The sequence below is a fragment of the Oryx dammah genome, unplaced genomic scaffold (assembly GCF_014754425.2).
Source record: "Oryx dammah isolate SB20612 unplaced genomic scaffold, SCBI_Odam_1.1 HiC_scaffold_26, whole genome shotgun sequence".
Classification (NCBI taxonomy): domain Eukaryota; kingdom Metazoa; phylum Chordata; class Mammalia; order Artiodactyla; family Bovidae; genus Oryx; species Oryx dammah.
The window spans coordinates 64,608,987-64,631,725 of record NW_024070210.1 but is presented as its reverse complement, the minus strand read 5'-3'; the positions used below and the strand labels follow the sequence as shown (position 1 = coordinate 64,631,725).

General features: G+C 36.6%; 1 protein-coding gene across 4 annotated transcripts in view; it reads left to right on the top strand.

The window, feature by feature from the left end:
- SNAP23 (synaptosome associated protein 23) overlaps positions 1–22,097 on the top strand; it is a 40,487-nt gene extending 18,390 nt beyond the window's left edge. For 2 of the 4 annotated variants that reach the window (XM_040226832.1, XM_040226833.1), the window contains 8 exons: positions 6,302–6,405; positions 6,959–7,000; positions 7,401–7,449; positions 8,158–8,275; positions 12,407–12,439; positions 18,041–18,199; positions 19,196–19,340; positions 20,688–21,999. In XM_040226832.1, coding sequence (XP_040082766.1) covers positions 6,349–6,405; positions 6,959–7,000; positions 7,401–7,449; positions 8,158–8,275; positions 12,407–12,439; positions 18,041–18,199; positions 19,196–19,340; positions 20,688–20,753 — 669 coding nt within the window. In that variant the 5' untranslated portion in view covers positions 6,302–6,348 and the 3' untranslated portion in view covers positions 20,754–21,999. Of the gene's footprint in view, positions 1–6,301; positions 6,406–6,958; positions 7,001–7,400; positions 7,450–8,157; positions 8,276–12,406; positions 12,440–18,040; positions 18,200–19,195; positions 19,341–20,687 lie in introns of all 4 variants that reach the window. The other 2 variants (XM_040226834.1, XM_040226835.1) reach the window with 1 other exon arrangement.
- The last annotated feature ends 642 nt before the right edge of the window (positions 22,098–22,739 follow it).

Below are 22,739 nucleotides of genomic sequence, written 5' to 3'. Positions count from 1 at the left end.
CTTCGGTGATCATGGCCATTCTTACTTCTTCTATAAACTCCCACTCATCTCCTTACTTTCAAATTATTTTAAGGAAAATCCTGCAGACTTTTCTTTAAATAGCTTCTTTCTTTAATTTATTTGGCTGTGTCAGGTCTTAATTGCAGCACGCACACTTCTCTAAGTATGGCCGATGGGCTCCAAAGTGCTTGGACTCAGTAGTTGCTCCATGGCATGTGGGATTTTAGTTCCCCAAACAGGGATCAAACCCATGTCGCCTACACTGCAAGGTGGAATCTTAACCACTGGAGCACCAGGGAAGTCCCTGGATCATTTTCTTTAATCTTTACCAAAAAAGCCTTACATCTGTTCGATAGGTCTGATAGATCTGTTACCTATCTTATAAATGCCGAAACTGGGCTTTAGTGGGAACAGGTAGCTTGCCCAAGGTCACACAGCAAATATATTTTGGGATCAGAAATTGGCTGCTGGAGCTCCTGCTACTCACCACTATGCTAACCTGCTCTGAACGGAAGTTTCTACTTGTAAATACATTGGTTACCATGAAAGTTTAATCAAAATATGCCAAAGAGAATTGCAAATTTTATCAAACTGTTAAGAGTACAGTAATAACTGTATAACTCATAGAGAAATTTACATTGTGATTAACTTCAAGAGAAGGAATAAAGTAGGAAACTAACTTGGTAGAATATCTTTTTTTTTTTTTTATTTAAATTTATTTATTTATTTATTTTTAATTTTTACTTTACAATTCTGTATTGGTTTTGGCATAGATTGACATGAATCCACCACAGGTGTACATGCGTTCCCAAACATGAACCCCCCTCCCACCCCCCTCCCCACAACATCTCTCTGGGTCATCCCCGCGCGTCAGCCCCAAGCGTGTCATATCCTGCATCAGACATAGACTGGCATTTCGATTCTTACATGACATTATACATGTTTCAATGCCATTCTCCCAAATCATCACACCCTCTCCCTCTCCCTCTGAGTCCAAAAGTCCGCTATACACATCTGTGTCTTTTTTGCTGTCCTGCATACAGGGTCATCATGCTTTCTGGTATAAACTGAGTTAATACCTTATAAAATCATTCTTATATTGGTCTTGTCAGGAATCGATTTAAGGTGCTATTTCTTCATTACTTCCTGTCTCTCCATTTTTATCAATGAAGACCTAGATCTCCTGTTAAGTTCTAAGTCCTTTGTTCTTTGTATTCCCTCTTCCCAGTAGTAGTATTTTCTTTTTCTAAATTAGTATAGATATTTTTTAGGTTCAAAATTATTATAAAACAGCTGAAAACCATGATTACTCTGGTCTTTCTAGTTCTTCCTTCTGTTTAACCATCTTTGAGTCTGGAAGATTTCATGGTATTACTATAGAAAGTATCTGAAATTTTGAAATGAGTCATCAGGTAGAGTGCTTAGCTTATTTTCTTATATTCAACAGTTCTCATATCTTATTAAGGGACCGTGCATTCAGCAGTAAGACTGTTTACTAGACCATGAACTAACCTTGATTTCAGAGTTCATTCAGCCTTGAATAATCAATCTGGTCTTTATTGACTCAGTCACCTTAGGCAAATTATGTAAACTCAGCCTTAGTTTCCCCACCTATAAAATAGTACAACAGAGATAATATGAATATGAACATATATGAATAACTTAGATGAGTATAGACACATAGTACATGATCTGTGAGCATTTCTTCCTTCCCTCTCCCCCAAGGTTTTATAATAGAGAAGTTAAGAAAGGTAAATTAGGAGTGTACTAGTAAGCCCAAATGAACCATAATAAGGAAAATAGGGTGTAAAAGCACCATGAAAAAAGTTTACATTTTCATATCAAAGGCACACAAACAGCATAAGATCCCAGGAACATTGGGAAAACGACACAGATATTTAACCTATTAGGTTATAGCTAAGAAAAGTAAGTTTAATGGGATCTTTGTGTCAAGTGATGTTTCATTTTCCTTCCCCTCCCTCTTCTCTAATTCTCCTTAACATTCTGGATAGCCTTTCCTGATTTCATGAGAAAAACTTCTGGAGAGAATAAATATGAGTAAAGCTGTATAGCTCATTCTAGCTCACACCCTGCTTGACACTTCTGAGCAGTTTAGTAAAGGCTAGAAAAGCCTGGGGAGTATTATTCTTTGTCTCTCTTGGGCCTTCCCCTTAACAATTGTGCTTTGTCTCTCTCACTCCCGTTTACTATAAATCATGTGCTCAACACCCTCAAAACTCCAGAGTAAAGCAATCTTAGGCAGCTCTGTCCTGATACCAGCATGCCAAACATGTGAGAACTTTACAGAAGTCTGTTTCTTGTCTTATGTGTCATCTGCTCAGGGAGGAACCAAAGAGTACTAGGCAGCACTTTGAGTTCAGTTAAAGGGTGTGTCCTACAAGATGACACCATTGCTGTGCCAGCAGTGACTCTTCGCATCTGCTTCCCAGCTATGTTTGCCTTTTTTTTTTTTAATCTGCCTTTTTGATAATTAAAGGCAAGACAATGGAATCTTCAAATTTAACAGAGGTCAGTTTTGCATTCAAGCCTCTGTTTGAACCTACATGGAGTTTTGCTCATATTTACTAGGAGAGTAACAAATACTGACTTTTAATTAGCAAGAGTCACCTCTAGGAGTGGAATTAAAAATTATGCAATTTGAGAGATCTGAGCTTCCTTACTCCCCAAATATTTTTCTACCCATAGGATACTACATGAGAAAACCTAATAGGGATATCATTTCCAGGTACTAATTGATTAGTGTGTACTGTTTTTCTTATCACTTTCTGCATTATGGGGCATTTAGGAGTTTTATATGACAGGGACAGATAACTTTGGAGCATCCTGCCTAGGAAGGACAGGCTATAAAGGTAGCTTGTAGGGGCTCTAGGAAGTAATGGGGAAGTACGAGGCTGCCTGGGAAGGCAGATGGGGGTATTCTAGAAAGGAAAAATGTACAAAAAAGATGAGAGGGTACAAAGCAGCTTCCTTTGAAATTGTGTGTAACATGAACATATGTGATTAAAGCTAAAGTTTCATGAACAGTGAGCAAAGTAATAAAGCATGTGGTTCTGTTTATACTTATATCTAATGAATGATCAGTTCTTAGTTTAAGAAACACCTTTATATCTTTCTTTAAATTTTGTATTTATTTTTATTTTTTGGCTATGCTGGGTCACTGTTGCTTGCAGACTTTTCTCTAGTTGTGACAAGCAGGGGGCTGCTCACTAGGTTGCCATGCGTGGTATGTGGACTCTTCATTGCAGTAATTTCTCCTGTTGCGGAACACAGGCTCTAGGGCGCGTGGGCTTTCGTAGTTGCGGCTCCTGGGCTCTAGAGCACAGGCTCAAAAGCTGTGACGCACAGGCTTAGTTGCTTCTTGGCATGTGGGATCTTCATGGATCAGGGATCTAACCCATATCTCCTGCATTAGCAGGCAGATTGTTTACCACTGAGCCATCTGGGAAACCCCTATATCTTGATTCTGTATCTTAGTATATGAACCTTTTGCTAGAGCCACAAATCGTACTATGGCACATAAGATGTGAGGTTAAATTTGCAACTTTGGCAGTTTAATAATTTTAATAGCAATAGTTTTATGAACATTAATGTCTTTAATCAAGGCTCAAAATCTAAATTAAATCCTGAAATGGTTAGAAAGGACAGTAGAATTATAAACAAAACTCTAAATGTAATGCCTTCCTGTCCTGGGAATGGGATATTATTACTTTTTTTAAGATGGTTCTAATAAAAGTGTTGGTTAGCTATGGATGTGACTAAAAAGATCTGTATGTGACCAGCAGGCTATTCTAGATCATACGCATGTTATGGCAGTTTTTGATTTGTGGTTCTGTTGTTTATTTGAAGGCTTTATGCTACTATTATATGTCACTTTGTTTCTAAGATCCACTTAAACACTTTTGAGGGTACATCTTGTTTTTCTCCTTATTTGTTCATTCAGCACATATTTACTGGAGTACCAACTGTCAGATCTTGTTAGGTGTTAAGAGGTACAAAGACATAACAAAGTCCTTTTCCTCCAAGAGTTCAGTCTAATATATTCACAGTTAACAAGCCTCTCTGCTCGTCAATGAGTGTACTGCGCGGCAGGATTTCTCAACCTCAGCGCTTTGACATTTGGGGCCAGACAATTCTTTGTTGTAGGAGGTTTGTGCCGAGGAGCATTATAGGATGTTTAGCAAGCATCCTTGATTTCTACCAACTAGATTCCAGTAACACTGCTCCTCCCTACCCCCCAACTCTTGACAATCAAAAAATTCTCCAGATATTGCCAGATGTCCTCTGATGATAAATCCAGAATGTGAACCACACTTTTATGTGTCGTTGACAAAAGGCTTTTATATAATTGGTTTTCAACATTTCACTACAAAGCTATCAAAAGTAATAAAAAGAACACAACCTAGATAAGTCACACAGTGCTTATTATTACAGGTGAGGGCTCAAAGAGGAATACTATACACAGTGTATCACTGTTAATAATTAGAAGGCAGGACTCTTGGAATCTTCACCTATTAAAAGTTTTATGTTTCAATTTGGATGTCTATGAGATCATTTCCTGAGTTACTATGAGTTACTAAGTTAACTTACTAAGTCTTAGGGACTTCACTAAAATAACAAACCATATAGTAATTGGAAAGGGAGAGTCTACTATTAATAAAAACTAGTTCTTTTCTGAGCTCTTTGTATCAGCTTTATCATTTTCTTGTTAATAATGAAAGTATTTCATTTTCTCTGATGAAAAGCCTGGAAGACCAGCACATGGTCTTTAGAATGGTCCTTGTGTTCTGTAGGCATATGACTTTGAATATTATTACTTTACTAACGGAATACTACATGGCTTGGACTTCTTCACCTTATTGCTTTTCCATATTCAAACAATGTACAAAGAACATTCTACAACCAGGAATCCATTTTAATAGCTTCCTTTTTTTTTTTTTTCTGTTCTTGGCTTTTATTTTTTGTATTTGTCATAAAATATAATTGATTAACAATATTAGTTCCAGGTATACAGCATAGTGAGTCAGTACTTTTACAGACTGTACTCCATGGAAAGTTGTTACAAGATAATGGTTATAATTCCCTGTGCTATACAGTATATCCATGTTATTATTATTTTTTAATTGATTTTTTTAATTTAAATTTTATTTTTTTACTTTACGATACTGTATTGGTTTTGCCATACATTGACATGAATCCACCACTGGTGTACATGAGTTCCCAACCCTGAACCCCCCTCCCACCACCCTCCCCCTGTCATCTCTCTGGGTCATCCGAGTGCACCAGCGCCAAGCATCCTGTATCCTGTATCGAACCTAGGCTAGCAATTCGTTTCTTACATGATAGTATACATGTTTCAATGCCATTCTCCCAAATCATCCCACCCTCTCCCTCTCCCACAGAGTCGAAAAGTCTGTTCTTTACATCTGTGTCTCTTTTGCTGTCTCGCATATAGGGTTATCATTACCATCTTTCTAAATTCCATATATATGTGTTGGTATACTATATTGGTGTTTTTCTTTCTGGCTTACTTCACTCTGTATAATTGGCTCCAGTTTCATCCACCTCGAACTGATGCAAATGTATTCTTTTTAATGGCTGAGTAATACTCCATTGTGTATATGTACCACAGCTTTCTTACCCATTCGTCTGCTGATGGACATCTAGGTTGCTTCCATGTCCTGGCTATTATAAACAGTGCTGTGATGAACATTGGGGTACACGTGTCTCTTTCAATTCTGGTTTCCTTGGTGTGTATGCCCAGCAGTGGGATTGCTGGGTCATAGGGCAGTTCTATTTGTAGTTTTTTAAGGAATCTCCACACTGTTCTCCATAGTGGCTGTACTAGTTTGCATTCCCACCAACAGTGTAAGAGGGTTCCCTTTTCTCCACACCCTTTCCAGCATTTATTGCTTGTGGACTTTTGGATCGCAGCCATTCTGACTGGTGTGAAATGGTACCTCATTGTGGTCTTGATTTGCATTTCTCTGATATTTAATAGCTTCTTGAAGCTTGTGTTTTAATAATGCCTTCCTTCTCAAAGTAGAGGGACCACTTTCCTATTAGAAATAATGCTTCCCTGAAAGTCCTGAAACCTGAGTTTTAGATTCAGCTCTAGTACTAGCTAACATTTGTTTACCATCTCTCAGTTTTAATTTCTTCACCTGTAAGATGCAGATAGATAGATAAAGTTAGGTTTATTTTATCGTGTTTTCCAGATAAGTATCCTAAATTCCACATTCCTTGCTCAAATAAGCTTGTTTTTGTGTTCTTATTCTTACAGAATATCCACATTTCAGTTTCTGCACCTATCAAGAATTTTAATTGACCATGGATAATCTGTCAGCAGAAGAAATACAGCTGAGGGCTAACCAGGTTACTGATGAGGTAAAAGTTTTACTTGGAATAGGTCATTAATTCTCTTTCAATTTTCACAGTGGAAGCACGAGAGGACCTTCCTAGAAGACCATTTTGGCCTCTCCCTAGTCTGTTTATATCAAAGAATGCATTTGCCCTTGAGTGCCATCACTGCTAGTTTCTTATTTTGTCAGCTCATCAAAAAACTAAATAAGTGCAAACAATCTGTATGATTTTTTTTTAAATAGTCATTTCTGAATAGTAACTTAGAACAAAGATAGATATGAAGAATTCTGGACGTTTAATTTTAACAGAATTTTCTAATATCTGTGATATCCCTGGATTTCTGCTACATTACATTTTTTAACTATACTCTTTCACATTTTCTCTTAAGCATCTGGTAGAAATAAAATAATGAAAATTAAATTAGTAAACTTTATTTTTTGTTTTAAAGAAGGGAGGAATGGATGTGCTAGCATTCTTTAAAAATAAAGTAGCATCATGAATATGGCCTGTGATCAGATTTGGAGGGTGGGAGTGTGCTACATATTTTAGAATGCTAAAACTCTTTTTTTTCCCCTAGTCTCTGGAAAGTACAAGGAGAATCCTGGGTTTAGCCATTGAGGTAAGAAAGTGTTTAATCATCAAGTTAACTATAGAAACTGTATAGAAGGAATTCTGATAACACAGACTGGAATTAATATTGTATCAATAAGCTTTATTATTTGAAGTCGGCAATTGTTGAAATTGTCAAACCATGCACTAACGGGCCTTTTTGGCTTTTCTAATTGATAGTATTGGAATATAACAGGGAAAACAATTCACCATGAGTTTGTGACTTAATTATTTGGCTGGGGTGGGGGGGTTAATATGTTAAGGTGTGTTGGTTTGGGGAGGTTAGTTTTTTTCTAATCCTCTGAGAACTTAAGTCTAATGTTTCTTCCTTGCTGTTTTTCAGACCTTGTACTTTTTGTTTCTGTTGGTTTAGTTTGGTTGTGCTATCAGCTTTTTTCCCCTTCTTTTAGTCGCAGGATGCAGGAATCAAGACTATCACTATGCTGGATGAACAAGGGGGTGAGTTGCAGTCATTGGCAGGAACTCTTGATTTGATTTAGAATGCCAAAAAGCCTTTTCAAATCAGCCACAGTTAAAATTAAGTAAGCCTTTGGGAGTACCTTTCCTTTGTAAGATAAGAGTGATATTTTGCTTCTTTTCTTCTGATTTAATTTATATCATGTTTTGTTGCCTATTTGGTGTGAGAGTCACAATATCCCATTGTCCACCAAGTATTTATTTATTAGGTAGCAGGGCTTATTGTGTGCACTGGTCATTTGTGTCCTGGACATTATGATATTTTTCATCATTTTCAGAAATCAAGTTACATCCTTGTGGAATTGGAAACTTTGCATTTGATTTGGCCCTGAGCAATCTGGTCTAGTTTTTATTCATCTTAGGACAGTCTTTAGGTTTTGAGCCTATTCAGTAATAGAAATGCTAGGAATCTGGTCTAGTGAGGCCTACACCAATCCTCACATGCTCCTGTTATACAAATTTCTTTAGAACAAATCTTTCCACATTCAGACGCCAGATACCCTAGGATCAGTATGTGAAAGACTTAAATTCTGGACAGCATACAATACCGTCTGGCCCTGATATAGTCACTGTGATGAATTGTTGGTGGATTCAGGGTTAAAGTTTGCTCTTCCGTTATACTAATAATAGCACTTTCTGATTGGCAGCATGAATGTAACATAAAATTTAACTTCCACAACTTATTCTTAGAACAACTAAAACGCATAGAAGAAGGCATGGACCAAATAAACAAAGACATGAGAGAAGCAGAGAAGACTTTAACAGAGCTCAACAAGTGCTGTGGCCTTTGTGTGTGCCCATGTAGTAGGTGAGTTGATAAATCAAGATCTTTTTCAAATAAATCTAAAGTGAGAGTATCACCCTCAGAACCCCCCCTCTCAGCCCCCAGTAAGTGTTGCAGGGCCTAAATAAAGAACTTGGTTAGATCAACTTAATATCTTTCTCCTTCAGGCATATCAAACTTTTTATGTAAATGGGCACACTCACTGAAAACCGTCACTTAAATTTGATCAATCTTTCAATCAAGTCCCAATTACATTTTAAATAATTCATGAAAAGGTTGGGAAATATCCATCTGGATAATACATAGCAGGATGAAATTAGTGTGTTTTCCTTTCAAATAAGAATTAATAAAACATATATTCTGTGGTAGGCACATGAAGGATGGCCAAAGAAATAAAGGACTTGGATCTTGGCATCAAAGGACTTACCATGTGGTTGGATAAATGAGACAGAATAGTAGAAAGTAGAAGCTATAGAAATCTAGTGCTGGATCTATGATATCAATGGAGGCCAAGGGTACAGAACTACTAAAAGTTAGTTTGGAGTTCATCTTATAGGAGAGAGTGGACTTGAGTTGGGCTCTGAATGATTAGAAAGATCTGGATGGGCCTGGCAGAAGTGGGAAGACATTTCCTGTGGAAGATTTAATGTAAATAAAGACTACAGAGGAGCTTGACTCAACTGTACTACATGATTCACATTGAGAAGTGAAAAATAAGACATAAGTAGGCAGTAAAGGAACTTGAATGCCAGCCTAAGGAGTTGATTGATTGGAGTGGAGGATATAACTGCACACCAGGAGACCAATTAGGAACGTTTTGTAAACTAGGCCTGTGAGCTATAACCTTATCATTAAGATTAGAGAGAAAAGTATAAGTCAGATTCTCTTTAAATCAACTGAAAGAAAGAAAGTAAAGTAAAGTCTCTCAGTCATGTCCAACTCTTTATGGCCCCATGGACTGTAGCCTACTAAGTTCCTCTGTCCATGGAATTTTCCAGGCAAGAGTACTGGAGTGGGTTGCCATTTCCTTCTCCAGGGGAATCTTCCTGACCTGGGATCGAACCTGGGTCTCCTGCATTGCAGGCAGGCACTTTACCAGGTGAGCCACCAGGGAAGCCAACTGATTGTGTGTCAAATGTGAAGAAAGAAACATCAAAGAAGGCTGAGGATTTGAAGCCTCTAGTAAACTAGGAAATGAGAAGTCTTCAAATATTTGTGTATAGTGTATGAGATAATACTTGACAAAAAAAGAATTCGTTCATCTTAGCGACTTTATTATTAATATTTCAATTCTCTCTTTAATCTTGAATAAAACATCCTCCATGTGTTGACAAATAATATGTGTATTCAGACAAAGATGAGAAGTCATCCATCAACTTTGAACTTCACCTTTGGCCAAAATGACATTGTCTGGAGATTAAATGACTATCTGTTCTGCTGAGCATATTCACTTTTAAAAGAGCTTTGTAACTATCCAGTTGTCTCAGCCGCTGTGATAAAGCAAGACCAAGATACAGGGTTTACAGACTCAGCATTTTTTACTCCTCTAAAGGAATTAGTAATGGAGGAGCTTTTGTTCTGTCATACTTTCAGTTAAGTGTTTCCATGTGACAATATTCTCTGTGCTATTTCTACCTGAGAAAATATAGTTAAATTATTTATTGGTCAGCTTTAGTGTTTGGGCATAAGAAACCAAGAAAGACAAGTCTGTTGACCTGTTTAGACCTTGGTTGACTCTCCAAAAGTGTATATTTTAATAGCAATCACCTATAAATCAGGGTTTAACATATTAAGCAAACAAGTTAGAAACACACAGACTTTTTGATCTAAACTCTTAACTGTGGTTTTCACACTCACTTGTGCTTTTCTCCTATGTTCTGTGTATGCTCTTGCAAGAGTTCAGGGGGAAAAAATAGTACATGAACTTCCTTGAGATAGGTATTAAGAGAAAAGCAAAGAAGAGGAAGTTCTCTCTAGAACCTAGAGCAAATTATTTCTGAATAAATCCTGAGATGGCCTGATATCATAGAAAGTGGGAAATGGAGCTATAGAAGTATTATTTTTTTTTTCTTTGTGTACCCAGCCAAACATGGGCAGGATTTTCTTGGACACTAGGTAGAGTATGTTCTTAAAGCAGTCCATTCTCAGCCTCTAACATCAGCAGAGCCCTTTCCTAATGGGTCAGGAGAAGAAAGCTCTTCATAACTTATGGAATCAACAGGCTTCTATAACAGAACAGTTGTTCCTTGAAGAGAAGAGAGTAGAATTTCAATTTAAAGACTGATTTTAATTGCCTTCCTTTCACCCATTTCTCCTTTATACCATTGAGACCTTGCCCTCTATGGTATCTCTTTCACTCTTGCCAGGGGCATGATCTTTCTAAGCTTATCTGCTAATCTGTATTTCAGTTAGACTTATCATATAAATAGCCATAACATGCGCTTCTCAAGGCAGAGACAGGATCTTAGTTTTCTGTATAAAGCTAGTACTAATTGTGGTACTAGTAATAACAGTTCAGGTCCGTAATCTCTTATCTGCCATTTAGAAATCTAAACATTTCTGAAAGCCAAAGGTTTGTTTTTAATTAGGCTACAAGATGTAACCTGAACTGAAGCTGTTTAATAATCTATCCCACTTAATGTTAATCTCTTTCACTGCAGAAATATTGATATATGTGATTATATGGTACTGCTCAAGATGTCTCACATCCAGAGGTTTGGATGAGATTTGTGAGCTTATATATTAATTTAGGTTCTTACTGTCCTGAACACTTGAAATGTAATCCTCATAGTAACCTTAATATGAGATAGTTTCTCTTATTATCACCATTTTACATATGGGGAAACAGAGGCAACAGAATGCTACGCTAGCAAGTGGAAGAGCTGAGATTCAAAACCAGGTGGAGCCCTAGTTTTTAACTGTATGATGCTACATTGCTTGACTGGCAAGAAAAGAATGAAGCTTTTTGTTGCTACTATTATTAGATGTATTGCTATCTAGAAAATGTCTTCAGTAGATTTGTTCTTTGAGATTTCTTTTGTTCACTGGTATTCATTGAAACCATGTCAACAGATTTTTTTCTAATAAAACGTGGAAATAGCTTCCCTTAACAGAACCTTGTGTTTTAAGAGAAGGAAATTTTAATTTTAGCTCATTCTTTTTAAAGGACTACTAGAATTTAAAAACAGACTACCAGGATTAAACTTTAAAACTGTGAATAAATGCCATTCTTTTAGTTTGCTGCTATTTGAATCGTAAAAGCAAAAAGCACAGATCCTTATTAAAAATGTTATGTTTGTCAATAACTTGTTTTTTTGTTTTGGCCTCACCTTGTGGCTTGCAGAATCTTAGTTCCCTGAGCAGGGATTGAACTGTGGTTTCTAGCAGTGAAAGTGCTGAGTCTCCTGGACCACTGGGAAATTCTCTTTGTCAGTAACTGATAAATCAAAATCCTAACTAACAAGAGTTTAAAAAGAGGCAGGTTTAAAATGGGACTTCCCTGGTGACTCAGACGGTAAAGCGTCTGTCTACAATGAGGGAAACCTGGGTTCGATCCCTGGGTTGGGAAGATCCGCTGGAGAAGGAAATGGCAATCCACTCCAGTGCTATTGCCTGGAAAATCCCATGGACAGAGGAGCCTGATAGGTTACAGTCCATGGGGTCGCAAAGAGTCAAACACGACTGAGCGACTTTACTTTCACTTTTCACTTTCTCAGAATTGTAAACAGCCTAATGTCCCAGTTTAACCATTGTCAGACAAAGTAGTCTTTTGTCTTAACTTGCCTCTTTGTATTCTATGCTTATATTGCCAAACATAATGGCACATAGTTTCAAGACAGGTTGGTATTTCTGGGCAACCTTACTAGAGAAGTTGAAAGTTGGTACTACAGGTTTTATACTATTGAATCTTAAGTCATATTACAGTATAAAGATTCAGCTCTGATTTGTTAAAATAAATATTGAATTACTGTATTTTAGTCAACATATGAGTGATTCCTTCATCCTACTCACTGGAGATACAAAATGTTGAATATTTTGCCTTTTTTTCATGTTAATTCTCATAATTTTAGGGCGGAATATCATTATTCAGACATTCTTAGGATAAATGAAGTATACACTGGTTTAAATAGTTTTCTTGTTTTTCTTTTTATCTAGATTCTCAGATGTTGGTTGTTTCTATGAAATCAGGCAGGAATTTAAATGCATTATGTTTTGAAAACTCTAAACCTGCTTCTGTTCTGTTTGAATGGCATTCACTACTTTCTGTATTTCATTCTCTCACTTAATCTCTTCCTTTCTAATCTGCTTACTAAAAATGAAGATTTAACATCAGAAGCTGAGCTCAGTAACTGATCAAAGGGAACTGTAAGATGCAGTCTTATGGCGCAGTTTGGGCTGTTAACCTGCTGTCTAAAGGTGATGCTTCAGATGACTTTTCTGTGCATGTGCATGGATTTTGTGAATGGTGGAGACTCTAAAAGCTGTGCTGTGCTGTGTAATGTAAAGTGAATTTGTTCTTGATGAGTGCGGTTTGCCAGAAGATTGGATTGACAAGATCTTAATTTATAATAACATCCTTTGACTAATGGTTCTGATACCAAGTTTTTGCTAAAAAAAAAATTTATGATTATAAAACTAAAAACACCCCTAAAATTTCCTAAGAAGTTTTAAATAGGTTGATCTTTATAGAGAATTGCTGCATTCTAGTTCTGATCAAAGGTAAGGGGATTCAGTCTAAATACATGGACTTTGATTTCAGCTCCCTATTTTGTGTTAGGTTTTCCTATTTTCTGGCTCCAGAATCAAGATTTCCTCAGTTGAAGCATTGCTTCTAATGATTTTGGATTCCCCATGATTTAGGTCACTACCAAATTGAGGAATTAATTGCCAATGTAAGTCATCTTAAGTGCCACTTGGAACAAGGGGGGTATAAATTTAAAATGTTACCATATCTAGTATCTCCTTTTAAAAAATAAAGATATGCCTTCTTTATATGTTATCACCTGTTCCATGATACCTTTTATGTCATATGTTAGCTTGCTCTGGTTTCATATTGAATTAATGCAGAGCTAACCAATCTTAACTTTTTATGGAAGTTAACCCTCTAGTTCGCCTACTGCTTATTGTAATATTTGACTCCTTAATTTTGGATCTTTATGGTAACTTTGAAGACCATAGTTAAATGTTAGAAAATTGTTTGATTTCTACCCTTTGTTTCTTGCTCTTCTTTTTCTTTTTCCTTGTAATCTGATCACTCCCCACACATGCACACCCTTGTAATCGTTATGATTGGTATTTTTAAAAAATATTTATTTATTTGGCTGCATCGGGTTTTAGTTGCAGCACATGGGGTCTTTGTTGAGTCATGTGAGATCTTTCATTGTGGCACATGGAGTCTCTACCTGTGTCTTGCAGGCTCCATGGGCTTCAGTAGTTGGCATGTGGGATTCCACGTCCTCTGCATTGCAAATCAGATTCTTAACCACTGGACCACCAGGGAAATCCCACAACTGATATTTGTTTCATCCCTTTTCTCTTTGGTATGAAAGAATTATAGCTAATATTGGGCTTTCTTTTTGCTGTTTTTGTTAGTACTAATGTTGACAATCAAAGCTCAAAAAAGAAATTATTAAAGTTATTGTATTCAGATTTATAGCAGCTTCCTAAATTAGGGAATATTTCAAATTCTTATTTTAATCATGCCCTTTTTGAATGTGATATTTATCTGAAAAAAATGTGGTACTTAAAGATTATTAATTGGGCTTCCCTGGTAGCTCAGACAGTAAAGAATCTGCCTGCAATGCAGGAGACCTAGGTTTGATTCCTGGGTCAGGAAGATCCCCTGAAAAGGGAAATGGCAACCCACTCCAGTATTCTTGCCTGGAGAATTCCATGGACAGAGGAGCCTGGCAGGCTACAGTCCATGAGGTTGCAAAGAATCAGACATAACTGAGTGAGTAACACAACAAAGATTATTAAAGTCTTCAAAACTGATAGTCGAGGTAAATCTAACTTTCTAGATGGGAGTTCTTAATTACATTAAAATCTACCACAAATTTGCTTAAGCATTTTATTATGAAATCTAATTTTTTTCCCAGAGGGGCTGTTAATTTTGTTATGCAGAAGAGTTTTGTTGCAAATCAGAACGGTTTCTTTCTTACTGTAGACCAGAAACAACCCTGGTCCCATTGTCTTTTTATATAGCTATAGTCCAGTTATTTTCAGCTGGTTGTAGATCTCAAAGCTCAGGAATGGTAATGGGTGAGAAGAATAAACATGCCAGTTGGTAATTTGTGCACTTAAAGCAATGAACTTTTAAACTAAGGATCAGATTGAGGTTGAAATGAAAGAACAAAAATATGTCTAAAATATATACATATATTTGTCTAATGCTTACAGAATAATTTTACATCAATTATCAACAGCTCTGTGAATTAATAAATATTGTTATCTTAGTTTTATATATAAGAAAAAGATGCTCAGAGATGGAAGTTTGCATGAGACTTTATAGCTACTGAATGACAGGTCTGGGATTAGAATTCAAGTCAGTTCAGTTCAATTCAGTCGCTCAGTCGTGTCCAGCTCTTTGCGACCCCATTAATTGCAGCACGCCAGGCCTCCCTGTCCATCACCAACTCCCGGAGTTCACCCAAACTCAAGTCCATCGAGTTGGTGATGCCATCCAGCCATCTCATCCTCTGTCATCCCCTTCTCCCCCTGCCCCCAATCCCTCCCAGCATCAGAGTCTTTTCCAGTGAGTCAACTCTTCGCATGAGGTGGCCAAAGTATTGGAGTTTCAGCTTTAGCATCATTCCTTCCAAACAACACCCAGGACTGATCTCCTTTAGGATGGACTGGTTGGATCTCCTTGCAGTCCAAGGGACTCTCAGGAGTCTTCTCCAACACCACAGTTCAAAAGCATCAGTTCTTCGGTGCTCAGCTTTCTTCACAGTCCAACTCTCACATCCACACATGACCACTAGAAAAACCATAGCCTTGACTAGACAGACCTTTGTTGGCAAAGTAATGTCTCTGTTTTTTAATATGCTATCTAGGTTGGTCATAACTTTTCTTCCAAGGAGCAAGCGTCTTTTAATTTCATGGCTGCAGTCACCATCTGCAGTGATTTTGGAGCTCCCCCCAAATAAAGTCTGACACTGTTTCCACTGTTTCCCCATCTATTTCCCATGAAGTGATAGGACCAGATGCCATGATCTTAGTTGTCTGAATGTTGAGCTTAAGCCAACTTTTTCGCTCTCCTCTTTCATTTTCATCAAGAGGCTTTTTAGTTCCTCCAACTTACTATAAATCTTGTGGCTTAGAAAAATCCTTGTGTATACATTTGCTTCCTCCAGATTAATTCCTCAGTGTCCCAGTACGTAGAAATACTAAGGTAGACTACCAGAGTAATTTAAAATATTCCTTCTGCAACAGATTGGAAGTCTCTTAGTTTTTCTCTTCCTTGGTTGGGCAGCTAAGTGACCTATTGAATTTAAATAAAACCATAGTGACAATAGAAGATTCCTTGGCTCCACCTCATGCAAACTGAAATAGAATCTTCAGAATGTAGCCTATTTACCTGTGTTTTCAAAATCATCCAGTTCACTTTGGTGCTCAGTCAAGTTTGGGAAATAGTACCTTTTAAGGCACTTAAGACCTTTTGAAGGAAGGCAAATTAATTAAATCATTATTGTTTTTATTAGATACACAGCTGCCTGACAGTGCCCTCAAAAACAGTTATCTTTTAGGGTTTTACAAGTCAGTGGGAGAAACTCCATGGTAACAGCATGTGGCAGGATCTTAAGCAAGCCTTATTACCTGGAATACAGGTGCTGAAAAGGGATGATGATATGCCATCAATAACATATAAAGATCACTGCTTTGTAAACATACAGAACATGTCATAAATGCTTAAAGAAAGCAATATAGCTTTTTCCCCCAATCCATTTGAAAATAAATATGAAAATTCAATTAAAGTCAGCTTTTTGCACCTTTTCCCTTTGATATTTGAAGAATATCTTCAAAGATCCAGTCCTCTTAAGAAGGAAGAGTTTGATAACCAGTCTGATTTTGTTTTAAATTATGCTTTTATTGAACCTCATTCACAATATTATATTAAAACAATCTGTACTTTATGCCCCTTATATCTAATTGAAGGAAGAACTCTCAGAAGTTGAAGGAATTTCAAATATCTTTTTTTTTAAGGTTGAGGAGGTTGGAACTCATATATATCTTTTGTTAAACCAAGAGCCCACAAATCCTGTCCCAGTCCAGTGCTTATGTGCTAAGACTCTCCGAAGCACAGTGTCTTATTATTTAGTGACAGTTTGAATTCCAGCCCTCATTATTTAACCTGTTTTACAATATGATATCCTAGTAAGAGTCTCACTTATATTATTTCTATTAATGTTTCTGGTTAACTTTCTGATAAACCTATACCCTGTTTATTTTGCTTAGTTACTATTACACTGCTTTAGAATTTTGCCTGAGAATTTAGATAACATGTATCTTGTTAACAAAGAATACATGTAAATGGGTTTTGTACTGAACAGAAATTATATATAAATATTCATTTAAATAATTTGTATCCCCCCTTGTTCCAAGAAGGATTTAACATGGCTTATTAATAACCAAATAGATTGATTAATTAAACATATAGTACACTTTCTTTAGCACTAATGATTAAGGTCTAAGATCCAGTTCTTGGTTTGCCAAAAATGAATTCTCACATGATCCTATTAAGGAAGGACCCACTACTTTCCTAAAATCTTTCTGTTTTTGCAATTTCAAAACTTCCTCATTAATGTATCATGGAATAAATCAGAAACCAACATATCCATATACTGCTTTTTGTTTATAGAAAAGAAGAAACTAAAATTGTGTGAGTGGAAACTTTACCTAGCCAAGTAATCAGTAAAAAAAAGTTTTGTGTTTTTTGTAATAGCCACTTAAAAGTCATTTTACCAGGTTCCTTTTCTTGCCATTTATACCAATTTAAGTAGCAAATTCCATGGTAAAATTCTGACTTTGGCTAATTTTTGGTTATATCAGTTAATCTAAAGCATATACTTTTACTTTTGAGAGATTTGGATCTAGGATCAATTTTTATTAAGGTGGATAAGTAAACTCTTAAATGAAAAAGCCCTAAACCAAAGGAGACAACTGTGACTGGTAACAGTGTGGCCAAGTTACTCATTCATTATCTGTTCAATTTGGAAATAATTCGTGCCTTTCTTCATGATGTTTGTTATGAAAACTTTTTTTTTTTTAAGAATTTAATGTTAACAATTAAAGTTAACAATTCTAAATTTAAAAAATGGGTCAGGTGGAACTACTACAGTCTAAGTAAGTGGGCAGCTGAGGTCTAAGTACTGCCCATTCTCTTTCATCCCTCATCAACCTCTGAGATGCTTCTAAGAAACCCTTAAAGCATCCCAGAACACCTTTCCTAATTTTTTTCTAGTGTCCTTTAGCCTTTTTTCTGGAGAGTGTCAGAGGCTAGGGGAACCTGAAGAATCAAATAATTACATTTTGCTACTTAATAACTCCTCAGTGAAGAGTTGGTAAAAGTATTTTAACCTTCAAAAATTTATTTTTAATGTTGGTGGGCTAACACAGTTCATCTTTTTTCTACCCTAGATTGTGATGGAGCATGGTATAGATAATCTAGATCTAGCTGCATGTAGCTTTTATGCTAAGGGTGCTAAGACATCCCCAAGGTAACAAGCACTTATGATGATATTTTTCCCTCTCCTTTTTGGTATCTCTACACTCCTGACTCTTACATAGGACAAAGAACTTTGAGTCTAGTAAAGCCTATAAAGCAACATGGGGTGATGGTGGAGACAACTCTCCTAGCAATATAGTATCTAAGCAGCCAGGCCGAGTGACAAATGGTCAGCCTCAACAAGCGACTGCAGGAGCAGCCAGCGGGGGATACATTAAACGGTATGTTAGCTCTTCCCAATATTTTTACCCTTTTCCTAAAAGAATGTCTCTCTCTGGAGGTTGGGTGTATTTATCTATGAACTGTAACTTATCAACTAGAAATAGCATTTATTCTTCTTTTGGGGGGGGTGATAGTTGGTTTTTTCATGGTCTTTTTTTTTTTTTTTTGGCTGCAAAGCATGTGGGATCTTAGTTCCCCAACCAGGGATTGAACCTGGGGCCCCTGCAGTGGAATCTCTGAGCTCTAACCACTGGACCATCAGGGAATTCCCTTATTCCATTTTAAAATTTGCCTTCTGACAAAATGGTGACTGGGATTATTGACCTTAAATGATGGATTAACTTTTCTTTATAAAGTACTTTACAAATTATTCAGGTAGTCATGTTTTATTTCTGTAAATAAGATGTGATTTAAAATGTATCATTTAGAGTAGGAGTTGGCCAGATCCCTGTAAGGATATCCCTGTAAAGGGTCAAATAGTAAATATTTCAGGTTTTCCAGGCCATAGAGTCTGAGTCATACTACTCAATTCTGTTGTAGGGTAAGATCAGGTAATGGGCCACATTTGACTTTGGGCCAGAATTTTACAACCCTATTTTTAGGGCAGTGGTTCTTTAGACTTAAGTGTGTATCAGAATCATCTGGGAGGTTTAGTGAAACAGACTGCTAGGGTCCCTTCAGGAGATCTGGAGTAGTCTAAGAATTGGCATATTTTCATGTCTAACAAGTTCCCAGGTTATGCTGGGAATTAACTTTGAAAAACCTCTATTCTAAAGTCATTTCTTCATCATCTGTTAAATGGCTTTAAGACATTGTTATCTCTTGAATCAGCCTTTCCATTTTCACTATAGAATGTTTCCCAAGAATGGTAACCTGCATCTGTTTGGGTCTAACAGTTGCTGCTGTCAATTTGTTTATTTTTACAAAAACTAAATCCAGACTCAGTCCATGTATAATTCACCCAAAGTACTGAATTAAGTGTCTTTTTGTAATAGTATAACAAATGATGCCAGGGAAGATGAAATGGAAGAGAACCTGACTCAAGTGGGCAGTATCCTAGGAAACCTAAAAAACATGGCTCTGGACATGGGCAATGAGATTGAAGCTCAAAACCGACAAATAGATCGGATCACAGAAAAGGTAAGAGCTTCTTACTGCCACAGGAAAATGGCAGTATGTACAGTGCCTTTGTGCCAAATGACATCGAGTACAGTGTTCAGTAATAGACATCTGTGCTGTGTACTCTCAGGGAGAAGAACAACAAGGATAAGATTCTGTTCCCACCGGCCTTACAGTTTTGATGAGTTTCTAACATGTTGAAAAACAACAGTCAGGTCCTCCTATCTCTTACTTAGTTGGTTCATTTTATTTTGTTAAAATTTTTATTTTGCCTGAGCTAAGTAGTTCTGTTGATATACAGCAACTAAAATAACTTTATTGTTGGTTCATTTTGAAACCAAGACCTTGGGATCAACTGGTTTTATTTAAAATTCATGAAAATTAAATTTATTAAAAATAATAAAATTTCACCCATGAAACTCACAATCTCTTCTAACCTCTCTGTGAGCTGTCAGGGTTTTTTGTTTGCTGTCTTTCCCCTGAATGAGTGGGTTAGCTTTTGGAATTTTATTGTGTTAGCTAATAACAAATTAGTAAATTCTCGAATCCTCATCTCATGAGTCAGTAGGTAACAATCAGTTCTGCGGAATGGTTCTTGTAGAGTGGACACACAAAAACAAGAGAGTCCTGTGAATAGCAAAAAAAGTGTGGTTGCTACTTTTTACTCCATATGATCTAAAAGATGCTGAAATTAAGCCATGTTCAGTGTTTGGTAGTGTCACAACTAAAAGCTGTTCTTATTACTTCATTAAAATCTCAGTATACTTTAAAGATTGGGGTTTCTCTGTGGAATAATTTATGATGGATTTCACTCAGGCAAAGAGTGGTTCATCAGATATTTTCAATGCTGTTATGTGGGTGTAGGCTACATATTACCCATCGTTTTCATTTACAGATTGATGTGGATGGCAGTACATCTGTTCCAGAGATCTTGGGGTATATTATTTCAGTCTCTGGCTTAGATCTAGGGTAACTCCAGATGAGATTTCTATGGTTTGGCTCAGGGGACTCCCACAGGATCCAGACCTATAGCAGAGAAAAGTATTCTTACATTTGCATTGCATCTAAATGCAGTTGACTGTAAGATGCATCTTAGTTTCAGACACGTTCAACTGTGAAAAAAGATGTTACAGAACTCACGAAATATTAACACGTTCTTCACGTTCTTTGTCGTGTTTATACACCCACGTTTTTTCAAATGCATTTGATATTCTGTCACTTCTTGCCCAAAATGAGTTTTGTAATGTGACTTTGACTATTTCCTGAATTTTCTCAGTATGTCAGTTACTCTCAGTATATGAAATTTAATGCTTATTAGAGCAACTTAACCTTGTCAAATAATACTGGTATCTTTTTCTTTTTTTCCAGGCTGATACCAACAAAGATCGTATTGACAATGCCAATGCCAGAGCAAAGAAACTCATTGACAGCTAAAGCTACTGCTGTGCTTCTTTATCATTTTACTTCCCTAGCTCCTCCTTCAAAGTCATTACCTTTCAAGAGTTTGAAATTCTGGTTCCACACTCTTCTAATCAGGAGATGTGGAAGAAGATCTAGGAGTAACAGTCCCCAATTTAAAAAAAATTTTTCTCATTTTCCCTTGAGGGTATTCTTAGTCTTCCTTCTAGCATTTTCTTTCTTAGTCCATACAGTTAGGTTGGTTTTCATACATCATTTATAGTTTTATTTTTCATCCTCTCCGTTTACTTTAGCAGGTTCTTCTGCTTTCAAAATTTGGAAGCATTGCCAAAGACAGCCACGTGAAAGGAAGCTGGAGGCAGTAGGGGCAAGCACAGGATGGGAGGCAAGAGATAAGAGGTTGTTACCTCAGTAAAACCTACAGACCCTAAAGCCAAAAGTGGCGTGACCACAGTGAATATCTAGTAGGGTTTAATTTTTATTTTAAGTTGCAGTTATTGCCAGTTTAGGCCAGTGCTTGGTTTTGGAGCCTGGGTACACAATGTTTTTGTTATGCATCACAACTTTGCAACCTCTGCTCCAAAAAAGAACAGAATGAGCTTTTTTAAAGTAAGCTTAATTTCTGAACTCTTGGTGATTCACCTTTGTACATAGATTCTATGATCCTTTTCATATTGCACATATAGGAACACATGGTATAAATGAGTAGCTTTATTTTCATATTATTAATAGTATCATGGTCCCATTACAGGCCTATTAACCTCATAAATTTGTCATTAGTCTTTGAGGAAAAAATGTGTAAATATGAATGTATAAAATGAGAATTTCTCTCTACAGCAGGGCTTAAAATTTTTTGGAAAAGTTTGACAAAGTGTATCACATGAATTCAGATTTACCTCAATGCCACAAATTATGTTTAGATAGGGAAAAAAACTTATTTTGATCTCAGGTAGAAAATAGATTGCTTTGAGTTTTATGTAGTTTTAAACTTTTTTTAAACTAGAATTTATTCTGTTTAAATAATTTAGAAGATTATGCCTTCGGTTTACTTATTGATGATTGCACTATCATTCTCTTGTACTCAACTTCCAGAATCACATTTGTTTGTTATAAGAATCTTACCGGTATTTGTCACTTTTATTTAAAAACTAGCTTCTGCACACTTCAAGGCTATTAATGTCGATTGGTTTGACAAATAACTACTGTTTGATCCTTACAATTAAATTTTGTAACTAATGGAATTGTTTTTTCAAATAGGTAATATGCTTCTGTGACTGCTTTGGGGGGATGGGAAGCAGTCATTTTGTCAGCTTTAATTTGACAAACTGAATAAAGCAAAGGTCCATAAATCAAATGGCACTGCAACAAAGAGCTGACTCTAGCACCCTTCCCACGCTTACTGGAAATATAGGACTTTCGCATCTGTGATTTGTCATGAGGTTCATTTTAATCATTACTAGTCTTTTATTCATTTGATCTTAAATATACAAGCGACTGAAAGTGTTTGTGGGTGAATACCACAGCCTACTTCTTGGAGGAGATAGTTAACATGGGAAACTTTCAAAGGCTGAAAGGAAAATATTTAAAGCAAGATTTTAATTAGGTCTTCAGAAAAGCCACATGCTGAAAGGAATAGTTTGGCAAGTGGTAGTAAATGTGTAAAGTAAGAAGGTATAAAACACTGCAGGCTGTTCTTTCCATAAATGCCCTTCCTAAAAGCATTAAAAAAAATTTTTTAATGCTATTACGGCCAAAGGAAATTGTTCTGAAGATACCAATATGCTGTTCCAACAGTATATAATTGGTTAGAAGTGTAAGCTAAGGCTCCAGATTGTCTGGATTTATGCTGTAGCTCTGCCACTTGCTGGCTGAGTGACTGTAAAACCATTTCTGTGCCTCCATCTCCTTGTGTGTAAGGAGAGATTAATGATTTCTACCTCATAGCATTGCTGGGAAGACTCAGTGTGTAATGCATGTAAAGCACTTAGAGCATTGCCCAAC